The sequence below is a fragment of the Hyperolius riggenbachi genome, chromosome 9, assembly GCF_040937935.1.
Source record: "Hyperolius riggenbachi isolate aHypRig1 chromosome 9, aHypRig1.pri, whole genome shotgun sequence".
NCBI classification, from domain to species: domain Eukaryota; kingdom Metazoa; phylum Chordata; class Amphibia; order Anura; family Hyperoliidae; genus Hyperolius; species Hyperolius riggenbachi.
In genome coordinates, this window is record NC_090654.1 from 298,971,887 (window position 1) to 298,988,179 (window position 16,293).

At 52.6% G+C, this 16,293-nt stretch overlaps 1 protein-coding gene across 1 annotated transcript in view; it reads right to left on the reverse strand.

Moving 5' to 3' along the window:
• Window positions 1–16,293, reverse strand: part of CCDC85C (coiled-coil domain containing 85C) — a 291,835-nt gene that overhangs the window by 5,921 nt on the left and 269,621 nt on the right. Inside the window, exon 5 of the mRNA XM_068254794.1 lies at window positions 12,465–12,563. Coding sequence (XP_068110895.1) covers window positions 12,465–12,563 — 99 coding nt within the window. The remainder of the gene's footprint in view (window positions 1–12,464; window positions 12,564–16,293) is intronic.

The following is a 16,293-nucleotide window of genomic DNA, read 5'->3' on the forward strand; positions in this document are numbered from 1 at the left end:
GTCTCCAGGCCTGCAGACAAGTGCGGCCCTCCTTACCATGTAAAGTGGCCACCGGTGTCAGTCTCCAGGCCTGCAGGCCAAGTGCGGCCCTCCTTACCATGTAAAGTGGCCACCGGTGTCAGTCTCCAGGCCTGCAGGCCAAGTGCAGCCCTCCTTACCATGTAAAGTGGCCAGTGAGAGCTTTACATGCGCAGCATTGTAAGCAGTAAAAGAACAGTACACTTCCTTCCCGCACAGATGTCCGTGTTTCTGATTGAAATATTATCCGTTTCAGCCCAGGTGCAGCAACCGCTCCTTGGATACAAACTCCTTAATGTGGGAGCTACACAGCTACACACACCCTCTCCACACATAGCAGAGTAGTGCAGCAGAGAAGTGTAACATTTACCTGCTCCAGCGATGCGTCATGTCTCTTCTATTCATCCCAGCCGCTGCACGCTCTGTACGTCCTCACCTCCAGCTCCTGATCATGTGACATGCCTCAGGAGCCAGAGGTATGCAGCATAGATCACATGACATGCCTCAGGAGCCAGAGGTATACAGCATAGAGGCTGATCATGTGACATGCCTCAGGAGCCAGAGGTGTGCAGCATAGATCACGTGACATGCCTCAGGAGCCAGAGGTATACAGCATAGAGGCTTATCATGTGACATGCCTCAGGAGCCAGAGGTATACAGCATAGAGTCTGATCATGTGACATGCCTCAGGAGCCAGAGGTATACAGCATAGATCATGTGACATGCCTCAGGAGCCAGAGGTATGCTGCATAGATCACATGACATGCCTCAGGAGCCAGAGGTATGCAGCATAGATCACGTGACATGCCTTAGGAGCCAGAGGTATACAGCATAGAGGCTGATCATGTGACATGCCTCAGGAGCCAGAGGTATGCTGCACAGAGGCGTATCTAGAGGGGTGCAGACATGGCTCGTGCCATGGGCACCATGGCTACCCCCTTCTACCTCGTGCTCCACCTTCATACTGAGGGATGCCTCCTGGGTGTTTGAACCTGCACTTATACTGGAGGATATCTCTCACTACGTATACTGGAGGAAGGGGGTCGGGCTACTCATACTGGGAGACATCTTTCACTGTATATACTGAGGTTCCACTTATTCTGGGGAGACACTTCTAACTACATATACTGGGAAGGCAACCTGTACTGGGTGAACTACCTCTGGCTACCTATACTAGGGTGCTAACTCTGGTTACTTACACTTGGGGGGCAACCTTTACTGAGGGGGGGCACATACTGGGTAGACATTGCAAGAAAAGAAGCTGTGTTTGCCACAGGCGTTCTATTACCCACATAAAGTGAGTGGCTGGTAGGAATATCAGAGGAGGCCCTAAGCAGTACTGGTGTAGGTAAATATTACACAGAAGGGGGAGGGGCGGGATCCCAGGCCCTCCCATGGTCGCTATAGTTGCCCTACTTAATTTAAGACTGTTCAATAAATGTTAAACCTTAATAAACAATTTGGCTCGCGACAGAGTATAGGTTATATTTGGCCCCTTATGTGATTGAGTTTGACACCCCTGCACTACAAGTACTCTTACTATTATTACTATTATTATCACTACTGAGGACTAGTTTTTATTTCATTTAACAGCCACTCTACAGCAATATTAGTTTAGTTTAGTTAGAAAAGCACAGAGGTACACTTATGCCTAAAAGTTAGAATGTCCCAACACACAGTCTGTTTAATAAGATCCACTGGAACCCCATATCAGCTGGATTCCGGTGCACAGATCTGCCCCCTTGCTGAAAACAGCCCAGGCCTATCAGATATAGAAAAGGCAGAGGTCTTCTTCTGCAATGTGGCAGACTACACACTGGAACCCCATATCAGCTGGGTTCCGGTGCACAGATCTGTCCCCTTGCTGAAAACAGCCCAGGCCTATCAGATATAGAAAAGGCAGAGGTCTTCTTCTGCAATGTGGCAGACTACACACTGTAACCCCACATCAGCTGGGTTCCGGTGCACAGATCTGCCCCCTTGCTGAAAACAGCCCAGGCCTATCAGATATAGAAAAGGCAGAGGTCTTCTTCTGCAATGTGGCAGACTACACACTGTAACCCCACATCAGCTGGGTTCCGGTGCACAGATCTGCCCCCTTGCAGAAAATAGCCCTGGCCTATACCGGATATAGAAAAGGCAGAGGTCTTCTTCTGCAAGGTGGCAGGCCTACACACTGTAACCCCATATCAGCTGGGTTCCGGTGCACAGATCTGCCCCCTTGCAGAAAATAGCCCTGGCCTATACCGGATATAGAAAAGGCAGAGGTCTTCTTCTGCAATGTGGCAAGGCTACACACTGGAACCCCATATCAGCTGGGTTCTGGGTGCACAGATCTGCCCCTTGCAGAAAATAGCCCTGACCTATCAGATATAGAAAAGGCAGAGGTCTTCTTCTGCACGGTGGCAGGCCTACACACTGTAACCCCATATCAGCTGGGTTCCGGTGCACAGATCTGCCCCCTTGCAGAAAATAGCCCTGGCCTATACCGGATATAGAAAAGGCAGAGGTCTTCTTCTGCAAGGTGGCAGGCCTACACGCTGGAACCGAGCTGATATGGGGCTCCAGTAAATCCTGTTGGCAATGACAAGCTGGGATGGCTGACTGAATAGAGTGTCAGCTTTTTGTTCCCAGAAGCAGATGCAATCTTAATCTAGCTTTAGAATGCCTAAGCTTTGGCAGTGATGAAATGCCTTTTATGTTACATACTTTCAATCAAGAAAATTGCTATATGCAAATTTAAGGAGTCAGATTCCAGAAGTCGGAGGAATTTATGATTACACTGAGCAATCGGATTTGGATGATTTTTGTACTGACTCCCTAGCCCTGCTGGATGCAGCAGAAGAGTTTATGTTTTGTTTACACCCCGCAGTACAGCTCACGTCGGCTCATCTTATCTATTAGCTTCTGAGTGAAGTATAAGTTTGAGTATTAACCCTTTCAGTAGCTTCAAAACCATTTATCATTATTTTTCTATTAGTTACTGCTTTAGACCAGTCTTCCACAACCCTGTACCTCAAGACGTCATTGCATGTTTTGTGCAAATCCACAGAGGTAGTTTATTGGCTGTCCTCCAAGACTAGTTACCTGAGCTGTGGATGCTTGTGGTCTCCTGCAAAGCCTGTACTGCAACCAAATGTGTAGAGCGTTTATGGGCTAGCAGCCCCAGCTTTTAACTTTGCTTACCGTATATTCCGGCGTATAAGACGACCCCTCAACTTTTTCAGTTAAAATATAGAGTTTGTGATATACTCACCGTATAAGACTACCCCTCTTCCAACGTACACCAAATAAAAAAAAAAGTCATATACTGGTGCTGTACTGTATGTGGTACCCAGTATATAAAAGTATATAGTCAATTGACTGGTTGGATTGGTGAACTCTCCCTAAGTGGATTGGTCAGCTCTCCCTGTTTATCAGAGCGGTATGGAAGAATAGATTGTGCTGTGCCCATAAAACACGCCTCTTTCACCCCTCTGGCCCCGCCCTTGTATCCTATTTACCTCCCTCTCTGCCTCTCAGATCTCACACATGTGCGCCTGCGCCGCTTCACTACAGTCCTCAGCAGCGAGATCTGAGAGATGGTAACAGGATAGGATCTCACACATGTGAGCCTGCGCCGCTTCACTACAGTCCTCAGCAGCGAGATCTGAGAGATGGTAACAGGATAGGATCTCACACATGTGAGCCTGCGCCGCTTCACTACAGTCCTCAGCAGCGAGATCTGAGAGATGGTAACAGGATAGGATCTCACACATGTGAGCCTGCGCCGCTTCACTACAGTCCTCAGCAGCGAGATCTGAGAGGCGGTAACAGGATAGGATCTCACACATGTGCGCCTGCGCCGCTTCACTACAGTCCTCAGCAGCGAGATCTGAGAGATGGTAACAGGATAGGATCTCACACATGTGAGCCTGCGCCGCTTCACTACAGTCCTCAGCAGCGAGATCTGAGAGATGGTAACAGGATAGGATCTCACACATGTGAGCCTGCGCCGCTTCACTACAGTCCTCAGCAGCGAGATCTGAGAGGCGGTAACAGGATAGGATCTCACACATGTGCACCTGCACCGCTTCACTACAGTCCTCAGCAGCGAGATCTGAGAGGCGGTAACAGGATAGGATCTCACACATGTGCGCCTGTGCCGCTTCACTACAGTCCTCAGCAGTGAGATCTGAGAGGCGGTAACAGGATAGGATCTCACACATGTGCACCTGCACCGCTTCACTACAGTCCTCAGCCTGGAGATCTGAGAGACGGTAACAGGATAGGATCTCACACATGTGCGCCCCTTCACTACAGTCCCCAGCAGCGAGATCTGAGAGGCGGTAACAGGATAGGATCTCACACATGTGCGCCTGCGCCCCTTCACTACAGTCCCCAGCAGCGAGATCTGAGAGGCGGTAACAGGATAGGATGTCACACATGTGCGCCTGCGCCCCTTCACTACAGTCCTCAGCAGCTAGATCTGAGAGGCGGTAACAGGATAGGATCTCACACATGTGCGCCTGCACCGCTTCACTACAGTCCTCAGCAGCGAGATCTGAGAGGCGGTAACAGGATAGGATCTCACACATGTGCACCTGCACCGCTTCACTACAGTCCTCAGCAGCTAGATCTGAGAGGCGGTAACAGGATAGGATCTCACACATGTGAGCCTGCGCCGCTTCACTACAGTCCTCAGCAGCAAGATCTGAGAGGCGGTAACAGGATAGGATCTCACACATGTGCGCCTGCGCCGCTTCACTACAGTCCTCAGCAGCGAGATCTGAGAGGTGGTAACAGGATAGGATCTCACACATGTGCACCTGCACCACTTCACTGCAGTCCTCAGCAGTGAGATCTGAGAGGCGGTAACAGGATAGGATCTCACACATGTGCGCCTGCACCGCTTCACTACAGTCCTCAGCAGCTAGATCTGAGAGGCGGTAACAGGATAGGATCTCACACATGTGCGCCTGCACCGCTTCACTACAGTCCTCAGCAGCGAGATCTGAGAGGCGGTAACAGGATAGGATCTCACACATGTGCACCTGCACCGCTTCACTACAGTCCTCAGCAGCTAGATCTGAGAGGTGGTAACAGGATAGGATCTCACACATGTGCACCTGCACCGCTTCACTACAGTCCTCAGCAGTGAGATCTGAGAGGCGGTAACAGGATAGGATCTCACACATGTGCGCCTGCACCGCTTCACTACAGTCCTCAGCAGCTAGATCTGAGAGGCGGTAACAGGATAGGATCTCACACATGTGCGCCTGCACCGCTTCACTACAGTCCTCAGCAGCGAGATCTGAGAGGCGGTAACAGGATAGGATCTCACACATGTGCACCTGCACCGCTTCACTACAGTCCTCAGCAGCTAGATCTGAGAGGCGGTAACAGGATAGGATCTCACACATGTGAGCCTGCGCCGCTTCACTACAGTCCTCAGCAGCAAGATCTGAGAGGCGGTAACAGGATAGGATCTCACACATGTGCGCCTGCGCCGCTTCACTACAGTCCTCAGCAGCGAGATCTGAGAGGTGGTAACAGGATAGGATCTCACACATGTGCACCTGCACCGCTTCACTACAGTCCTCAGCAGCGAGATCTGAGAGGCGGTAACAGGATAGGATCTCACACATGTGCGCCTGCACCGCTTCACTACAGTCCTCAGCAACGAGATCTGAGAGGCGGTAACAGGATAGGATCTCACACATGTGCGCCTGTGCCGCTTCACTACAGTCCTCAGCAGCGAGATCTGAGAGGCGGTAACAGGATAGGATCTCACACATGTGCGCCTGCACCGCTTCACTACAGTCCTCAGCAGCTAGATCTGAGAGGCGGTAACAGGATAGGATCTCACTCATGTGCGCCTGCACCGCTTCACTACAGTCCTCAGCAGCTAGATCTGAGAGGTGGTAACAGGATAGGATCTCACACATGTGCGCCTGCACCGCTTCACTACAGTCCTCAGCAGTGAGATCTGAGAGGCGGTAACAGGATAGGATCTCACACATGTGCGCCCCTTCACTACAGTCCTCAGCAGCGAGATCTGAGAGGCGGTAACAGGATAGGATCTCACACATGTGCACCTGCACCGCTTCACTACAGTCCTCAGCAGCGAGATCTGAGAGGCGGTAACAGGATAGGATCTCACACATGTGAGCCTGCGCCGCTTCACTACAGTCCTCAGCAGCAAGATCTGAGAGGTGGTAACAGGATAGGATCTCACACATGTGCGCCTGCACCGCTTCACTACAGTCCTCAGCAGCGAGATCTGAGAGGCGGTAACAGGATAGGATCTCGCACATGTGCACCTGCACCGCTTCACTACAGTCCTCAGCTGCGAGATCTGAGAGGCGGTAACAGGATAGGATCTCACACATGTGCGCCTGCACCGCTTCACTACAGTCCTCAGCAGCGAGATCTGAGAGGCGGTAACAGGATAGGATCTCACACATGTGCACCTGCACCGCTTCACTACAGTCCTCAGCCTGGAGATCTGAGAGACGGTAACAGGATAGGATCTCACACATGTGCGCCTGCGCCCCTTCACTACAGTCCTCAGCAGCGAGATCTGAGAGGCGGTAACAGGGGAGGATCTCACACATGTGCACCTGCGCCGCTTCACTACAGTCCTCAGCAGCGAGATCTGAGAGGTGGTAACAGGATAGGATCTCACACATGTGCGCCTGCACTGCTTCACTACAGTCCTCAGCAGCCAGATCTGAGAGGTGGTAACAGGATAGGATCTCACACATGTGCTCCTGCACCGCCTCACTACAGTCCTCAGCAGTGAGATCTGAGAGGCGGTAACAGGATAGGATCTCACACATGTGCGCCTGCACCGCTTCACTACAGTCCTCAGCAGCGAGATCTGAGAGGCGGTAACCGGATAGGATCTCACACATGTGCGCCTGCACTGCTTCACTACAGTCCTCAGCAGTGAGATCTGAGAGGCGGTAACAGGATAGGATCTCACACATGTGCGCCTGCACCGCTTCACTACAGTCCTCAGCAGCGAGATCTGAGAGGCGGTAACAGGAGAGGATCTCGCACATGTGCGCCTGCACTGCTTCACTACAGTCCTCAGCAGTGAGATCTGAGAGGCGGTAACAGGATAGGATCTCGCACATGTGCGCCTGCACTGCTTCACTACAGTCCTCAGCAGCGAGATCTGAGAGATGGTAACAGGATAGGATCTCACACATGTGCGCCTGCACCGCTTCACTACAGTCCTCAGCAGCGAGATCTGAGAGGCGGTAACAGGATAGGATCTCACACATGTGCACCTGCGCCGCTTCACTACAGTCCTCAGCAGTGAGATCTGAGAGGCGGTAACAGGATAGGATCTCACACATGTGCGCCTGTGCCGCTGCACTACAGTCCTCAGCAGCGAGATCTGAGAGGCGGTAACAGGATAGGATCTCACACATGTGCGCCGCTTCACTACAGTCCTCAGCAGCGAGATCTGAGAGGCGGTAACAGGATAGGATCTCACACATGTGCGCCTGTGCTGCTTCACTACAGTCCTCAGCAGCGAGATCTGAGAGGCGGTAACAGGATAGGATCTCACACATGTGCGCCTGCACCGCTTCACTACAGTCCTCAGCAGCGAGATCTGAGAGGCGGTAACAGGATAGGATCTCACACATGTGAGCCTGCGCCGCTTCACTACAGTCCTCAGCAGCGAGATCTGAGAGGCGGTAACAGGATAGGGTCTCACACATGTGCGCCTGCACCGCTTCACTACAGTCCTCAGCAGCGAGATCTGAGAGGCGGTAACAGGATAGGATCACACACGTGCGCCTGCACCGCTTCACTACAGTCCTCAGCAGCGAGGTCTGAGAGGCGGTAACAGGATAGGATCTCACACATGTGCGCCTGCACTGCTTCACTACAGTCCTCAGCAGTGAGATCTGAGAGGTGGTAACAGGATAGGATCTCACACATGTGCGCCTGTGCCGCTTCACTACAGTCCACAGCAGTGAGATCTGAGAGGCGGTAACAGGATAGGATCTCACACATGTGCGCCTGCACTGCTTCACTACAGTCCTCAGCAGCGAGATCTGAGAGGCGGTAACAGGATAGGATCTCACACATGTGCGCCTGCACTGCTTCACTACAGTCCTCAGCAGCCAGATCTGAGAGGCGGTAACAGGAAAGGATCTCACACATGTGCGCCTGTGCCGCTTCACTACAGTCCTCAGCAGTGAGATCTGAGAGGCGGTAACAGGATAGGATCTCACACATGTGCGCCTGCACCACTTCACTACAGTCCTCAGCAGCGAGATCTGAGAGGTGGTAACAGGATAGGATCTCACACATGTGCGCCTGCACCGCTTCACTACAGTCCTCAGCAGCGAGATCTGAGAGGCGGTAACAGGATAGGATCTCACACATGTGCACCTGCGCCGCTTCACTACAGTCCTCAGCAGTGAGATCTGAGAGGCGGTAACAGGATAGGATCTCACACATGTGCGCCTGCACCGCTTCACTACAGTCCTCAGCAGCGAGATCTGAGAGGTGGTAACAGGATAGGATCTCACACATGTGCGCCTGCACCGCTTCACTACAGTCCTCAGCAGCGAGATCTGAGAGGTGGTAACAGGATAGGATCTCACACATGTGCGCCTGCACCGCTTCACTACAGTCCTCAGCAGCGAGATCTGAGAGGTGGTAACAGGATAGGATCTCACACATGTGCACCTGCACCACTTCACTACAGTCCTCAGCATCGAGATCTGAGAGGCGGTAACAGGATAGGATCTCACACATGTGCGCCTGCACCGCTTCACTACAGTCCTCAGCAGTGAGATCTGAGAGGCGGTAACAGGATAGGATCTCACACATGTGCGCCCCTTCACTACAGTCCTCAGCAGCGAGATCTGAGAGGCGGTAACAGGATAGGATCTCACACATGTGCACCTGCACCGCTTCACTACAGTCCTCAGCAGCGAGATCTGAGAGGCGGTAACAGGATAGGATCTCACACATGTGAGCCTGCGCCGCTTCACTACAGTCCTCAGCAGCAAGATCTGAGAGGTGGTAACAGGATAGGATCTCACACATGTGCGCCTGCACCGCTTCACTACAGTCCTCAGCAGCGAGATCTGAGAGGCGGTAACAGGATAGGATCTCGCACATGTGCACCTGCACCGCTTCACTACAGTCCTCAGCTGCGAGATCTGAGAGGCGGTAACTGGATAGGATCTCACACATGTGCGCCTGTGTCGCTTCACTACAGTCCTCAGCAGCGAGATCTGAGAGGCGGTAACAGGATAGGATCTCACACATGTGCACCTGCACCGCTTCACTACAGTCCTCAGCCTGGAGATCTGAGAGACGGTAACAGGATAGGATCTCACACATGTGCGCCTGCGCCCCTTCACTACAGTCCTCAGCAGCGAGATCTGAGAGGCGGTAACAGGGGAGGATCTCACACATGTGCACCTGCGCCGCTTCACTACAGTCCTCAGCAGCGAGATCTGAGAGGTGGTAACAGGATAGGATCTCACACATGTGCGCCTGCACTGCTTCACTACAGTCCTCAGCAGCCAGATCTGAGAGGTGGTAACAGGATAGGATCTCACACATGTGCTCCTGCACCGCCTCACTACAGTCCTCAGCAGTGAGATCTGAGAGGCGGTAACAGGATAGGATCTCACACATGTGCGCCTGCACCGCTTCACTACAGTCCTCAGCAGCGAGATCTGAGAGGCGGTAACCGGATAGGATCTCACACATGTGCGCCTGCACTGCTTCACTACAGTCCTCAGCAGTGAGATCTGAGAGGCGGTAACAGGATAGGATCTCACACATGTGCGCCTGCACCGCTTCACTACAGTCCTCAGCAGCGAGATCTGAGAGGCGGTAACAGGAGAGGATCTCGCACATGTGCGCCTGCACTGCTTCACTACAGTCCTCAGCAGTGAGATCTGAGAGGCGGTAAAAGGATAGGATCTCGCACATGTGCGCCTGCACTGCTTCACTACAGTCCTCAGCAGCGAGATCTGAGAGATGGTAACAGGATAGGATCTCACACATGTGCGCCTGCACCGCTTCACTACAGTCCTCAGCAGCGAGATCTGAGAGGCGGTAACAGGATAGGATCTCACACATGTGCACCTGCGCCGCTTCACTACAGTCCTCAGCAGTGAGATCTGAGAGGCGGTAACAGGATAGGATCTCACACATGTGCGCCTGTGCCGCTGCACTACAGTCCTCAGCAGCGAGATCTGAGAGGCGGTAACAGGATAGGATCTCACACATGTGCGCCGCTTCACTACAGTCCTCAGCAGCGAGATCTGAGAGGCGGTAACAGGATAGGATCTCACACATGTGCGCCTGTGCTGCTTCACTACAGTCCTCAGCAGCGAGATCTGAGAGGCGGTAACAGGATAGGATCTCACACATGTGCGCCTGCACCGCTTCACTACAGTCCTCAGCAGCGAGATCTGAGAGGCGGTAACAGGATAGGATCTCACACATGTGAGCCTGCGCCGCTTCACTACAGTCCTCAGCAGCGAGATCTGAGAGGCGGTAACAGGATAGGGTCTCACACATGTGCGCCGGCACCGCTTCACTACAGTCCTCAGCAGCGAGATCTGAGAGGCGGTAACAGGATAGGATCACACACGTGCGCCTGCACCGCTTCACTACAGTCCTCAGCAGCGAGATCTGAGAGGCGGTAACAGGATAGGATCTCACACATGTGCGCCTGCACTGCTTCACTACAGTCCTCAGCAGTGAGATCTGAGAGGTGGTAACAGGATAGGATCTCACACATGTGCGCCTGTGCCGCTTCACTACAGTCCTCAGCAGTGAGATCTGAGAGGCGGTAACAGGATAGGATCTCACACATGTGCGCCTGCACTGCTTCACTACAGTCCTCAGCAGCGAGATCTGAGAGGCGGTAACAGGATAGGATCTCACACATGTGCGCCTGCACTGCTTCACTACAGTCCTCAGCAGCCAGATCTGAGAGGCGGTAACAGGAAAGGATCTCACACATGTGCGCCTGTGCCGCTTCACTACAGTCCTCAGCAGTGAGATCTGAGAGGCGGTAACAGAATAGGATCTCACACATGTGCACCTGCGCCGCTTCACTACAGTCCTCAGCAGTGAGATCTGAGAGGCGGTAACAGGATAGGATCTCACACATGTGCGCCTGCACCACTTCACTACAGTCCTCAGCAGCGAGATCTGAGAGGTGGTAACAGGATAGGATCTCACACATGTGCGCCTGCACCGCTTCACTACAGTCCTCAGCAGCGAGATCTGAGAGGCGGTAACAGGATAGGATCTCACACATGTGCACCTGCGCCGCTTCACTACAGTCCTCAGCAGTGAGATCTGAGAGGCGGTAACAGGATAGGATCTCACACATGTGCGCCTGCACCGCTTCACTACAGTCCTCAGCAGCGAGATCTGAGAGGTGGTAACAGGATAGGATCTCACACATGTGCGCCTGCACCGCTTCACTACAGTCCTCAGCAGCGAGATCTGAGAGGTGGTAACAGGATAGGATCTCACACATGTGCGCCTGCACCGCTTCACTACAGTCCTCAGCAGCGAGATCTGAGAGGTGGTAACAGGATAGGATCTCACACATGTGCACCTGCACCACTTCACTACAGTCCTCAGCAGCGAGATCTGAGAGGTGGTAACAGGATAGGATCTCACACATGTGCGCCTGTGCCGCTTCACTACAGTCCTCAGCAGCGAGATCTGAGAGGCGGTAACAGGATAGGATCTCACACATGTGCGCCTGCGCCGCTTCACTACAGTCCTCAGCAGCGAGATCAGAGCGGTGGTAACAGGATAGGATCTCGCACATGTGTCCCTGCACTGCTTCACTACAGTCCTCAGCAGCGAGATCTGAGAGGCGGTAACAGGATAGGATCTCACACATGTGCACCTGCACCGCTTCACTACAGTCCTCAGCAGCGAGATCTGAGAGGCGGTAACAGGATAGGGGGTATCACCCGGCATCAATGATACTTGGCATATAAGACGACCCCCAACTTTTCAGAAGATTTTCAAGGGTTAAAAAGTAGTCTTATACGCCAGAATATACAGTAACTGTCAGTTAGTGGTTAGGTCTCTTCGGAGAGAGCACATCATCCATAGTGTAAACCATGGGAATCCAGGGGATCACAGTAAAGTCACAGATTCCTTGCAATGCAAATGTAGATCAACCAAAACACTGGACTCTTTCACCAATAAACCCCACTAGAGGTAGAAGAGGAAAAGCCGGAGGCTGACTTCTTCGCCCGACTGATGTGCTAGAAACCAAGTCGGCATCCGAGTTTTCCCTTATACGGCTGTAGTGGGGTTTATTGGTGAGAGTGCAGTGTTTTGGTTGATCTACATTTTCTTTAACCCTGAGCAAAGCACTGAGTACAATTCCATCATCTGCCATTTCCCGCTATACTGTTGCTGCCACGCTAAGCACTTACATTGCACATTTCTCGGACAATGGCCTTCTCTTTCTCACTGAGGTCCTCCTCATAGCTGTCCGCTGCTTGCCTGTCTAGATTTTCATGTACTTCCAGCACCTGCCAGAAAAAGAACAATCACAGATCATAAACGGATTCAACACCGGTTATGTATATAATCACAAAACCCCTTTACAATGGCTCTGGCCAAAACGTGTATGCTTTAAATAGATGAGGAAGAAGAAGAAATCAGAACCTTGGCCAGATGAAGGCGTTGTGAAGGTGTGACAACTTCTCGCACAGCCATTGCATCATACCTTCTATACAGTGTCACAGCCTGGTGAAGGGTTAAACCTTTCCAGTTATCACAGATAGCGTTAATTGGCTCTTATTAAAAAGAGCTTCCAGGCCTTTCCAGCACCCCTCCTGACCGGCCATCCATCAGCTGTAATAACACCCAATAACAGGGCCTTGTCCCAGGAACACTGTCTGCAGAACCCCATACATCAGAACCAGTCTCCACACTGCTCCCTGTCTGGCCATCCATCAGCTGTGATAACACCCAATAACAGGGCCTTGTCCCAGGAACACTGTCTGCAGAACCCCGTACATCAGAACCAGTCTCCACACTGCTCCGTCTGGCCATCCATCAGCTGTGATAACACCCAATAACAGGGCCTTGTCCCAGGAACACTGTCTGCAGAACCCCGTACATCAGAACCAGTCTCCACACTGCTCCCTGTCTGGCCATCCACCAGCTGTGATAACACCCAATAACAGGGCCTTGTCCCAGGAACACTGTCTGCAGAACCCCATACATCAGAACCAGTCTCCACACTGCTCCCTGTCTGGCCATCCATCAGCTGTGATAACACCCAATAACAGGGCCTTGTCCCAGGAACACTGTCTGCAGAACCCAGTACATCAGAACCAGTCTCCACACTGCTCCCTGTCTGGCCATCCATCAGCTGTGATAACACCCAATAACAGGGCCTTGTCCCAGGAACACTGTCTGCAGAACCCGGTACATCAGAACCAGTCTCCACACTGCTCCCTGTCTGGCCATCCACCAGCTGTGATATCACCCAATAACAGGGCCTTGTCCCAGGAACACTGTCTGCAGAACCCGGTACATCAGAACCAGTCTCCACACTGCTCCCTGTCTGGCCATCCACCAGCTGTGATAACACCCAATAACAGGGCCTTGTCCCAGGAACACTGTCTGCAGAACCCCGTACATCAGAACCAGTCTCCACACTGCTCCCTGTCTGGCCATCCATCAGCTGTGATAACACCCAATAACAGGGCCTTGTCCCAGGAACACTGTCTGCAGAACCCCGTACATCAGAACCAATCTCCACACTGCTCCCTGTCTGGCCATTCACCATCTGTGACAAAACATAATAACAGGGCCTTGTCCCAGGAACACTGTCTGCAGAACCCCATACATCAGAACCAGTCTCCACACTGCTCCCTGTCTGGCCATCCATCAGCTGTGATAACACCCAATAACAGGGCCTTGTCCCAGGAACACTGTCTGCAGAACCCCGTACATCAGAACCAGTCTCCACACTGCTCCCTGTCTGGCCATTCACCATCTGTGACAAAACATAATAACAGGGCCTTGTCCCAGGAACACTGTCTGCAGAACCCCATACATCAGAACCAGTCTCCACACTGCTCCCTGTCTGGCCATCCATCAGCTGTGATAACACCCAATAACAGGGCCTTGTCCCAGGAACACTGTCTGCAGAACCCCATACATCAGAACCAGTCTCCACACTGCTCCCTGTCTGGCCATCCACCAGCTGTGATAACACCCAATAACAGGGCCTTGTCCCAGGAACACTGTCTGCAGAACCCCGTACATCAGAACCAGTCTCCACACTGCTCCCTGTCTGGCCATCCATCAGCTGTGATAACACCCAATAACAGGGCCTTGTCCCAGGAACACTGTCTGCAGAACCCCGTACATCAGAACCAGTCTCCACACTGCTCCCTGTCTGGCCATCCATCAGCTGTGATAACACCCAATAACAGGGCCTTGTCCCAGGAACACTGTCTGCAGAACCCCGTACATCAGAACCAGTCTCCACACTGCTCCCTGTCTGGCCATCCACCAGCTGTGATAACACCCAATAACAGGGCCTTGTCCCAGGAACACTGTCTGCAGAACCCCGTACATCACAACCAGTCTCCACACTGCTCCCTGTCTGGCCATCCACCAGCTGTGATAACACCCAATAACAGGGCCTTGTCCCAGGAACACTGTCTGCAGAACCCCGTACATCAGAACCAGTCTCCACACTGCTCCCTGTCTGGCCATTCACCATCTGTGACAAAACATAATAACAGGGCCTTGTCCCAGGAACACTGTCTGCAGAACCCCATACATCAGAACCAGTCTCCACACTGCTCCCTGTCTGGCCATCCATCAGCTGTGATAACACCCAATAACAGGGCCTTGTCCCAGGAACACTGTCTGCAGAACCCCGTACATCAGAACCAGTCTCCACACTGCTCCCTGTCTGGCCATCCACCAGCTGTGATAACACCCAATAACAGGGCCTTGTCCCAGGAACACTGTCTGCAGAACCCCGTACATCAGAACCAGTCTCCACACTGCTCCCTGTCTGGCCATCCATCAGCTGTGATAACACCCAATAACAGGGCCTTGTCCCAGGAACACTGTCTGCAGAACCCCGTACATCAGAACCAGTCTCCACACTGCTCCCTGTCTGGCCATCCATCAGCTGTGATAACACCCAATAACAGGGCCTTGTCCCAGGAACACTGTCTGCAGAACCCCGTACATCAGAACCAGTCTCCACACTGCTCCCTGTCTGGCCATCCACCAGCTGTGATAACACCCAATAACAGGGCCTTGTCCCAGGAACACTGTCTGCAGAACCCCGTACATCACAACCAGTCTCCACACTGCTCCCTGTCTGGCCATCCACCAGCTGTGATAACACCCAATAACAGGGCCTTGTCCCAGGAACACTGTCTGCAGAACCCCGTACATCAGAACCAGTCTCCACACTGCTCCCTGTCTGGCCATCCATCACCTGTGATAACACCCAATAACAGGGCCTTGTCCCAGGAACACTGTCTGCAGAACCCCGTACATCACAACCAGTCTCCACACTGCTCCCTGTCTGGCCATCCATCAGCTGTGATAACACCCAATAACAGGGCCTTGTCCCAGGAACACTGTCTGCAGAACCCCGTACATCACAACCAGTCTCCACACTGCTCCCTGTCTGGCCATCCATCAGTTGTGATAACACCTAATAACAGGGCCTTGTCCCAGGAACACTGTCTGCAGAACCCCGTACATCAGAACCAGTCTCCACACTGCTCCCTGTCTGGCCATCCATCAGCTGTGATAACACCCAATAACAGGGCCTTGTCCCAGGAACACTGTCTGCAGAACCCTGTACATCACAACCAGTCTCCACACTGCTCCCTGTCTGGCCATCCATCAGCTGTGATAACACCCAATAACAGGGCCTTGTCCCAGGAACACTGTCTGCAGAACCCCGTACATCAGAACCAGTCTCCACACTGCTCCCTGTCTGGCCATCCATCAGCTGTGATAACACCCAATAACAGGGCCTTGTCCCAGGAACACTGTCTGCAGAACCCCGTACATCAGAACCAGTCTCCACACTGCTCCCTGTCTGGCCATCCATCAGCTATGATAAAACCTAATAACAGGGCCTTGTCCCAGGAACAATGTCTGCAGAACCCCGTACATCAGAACCAATCTCCACACTGCTCCCTGTCTGGCCATCCATCAGCTGTGATAACACCCAATAACAGGGCCTTGTCCCAGGAACACTGTCTG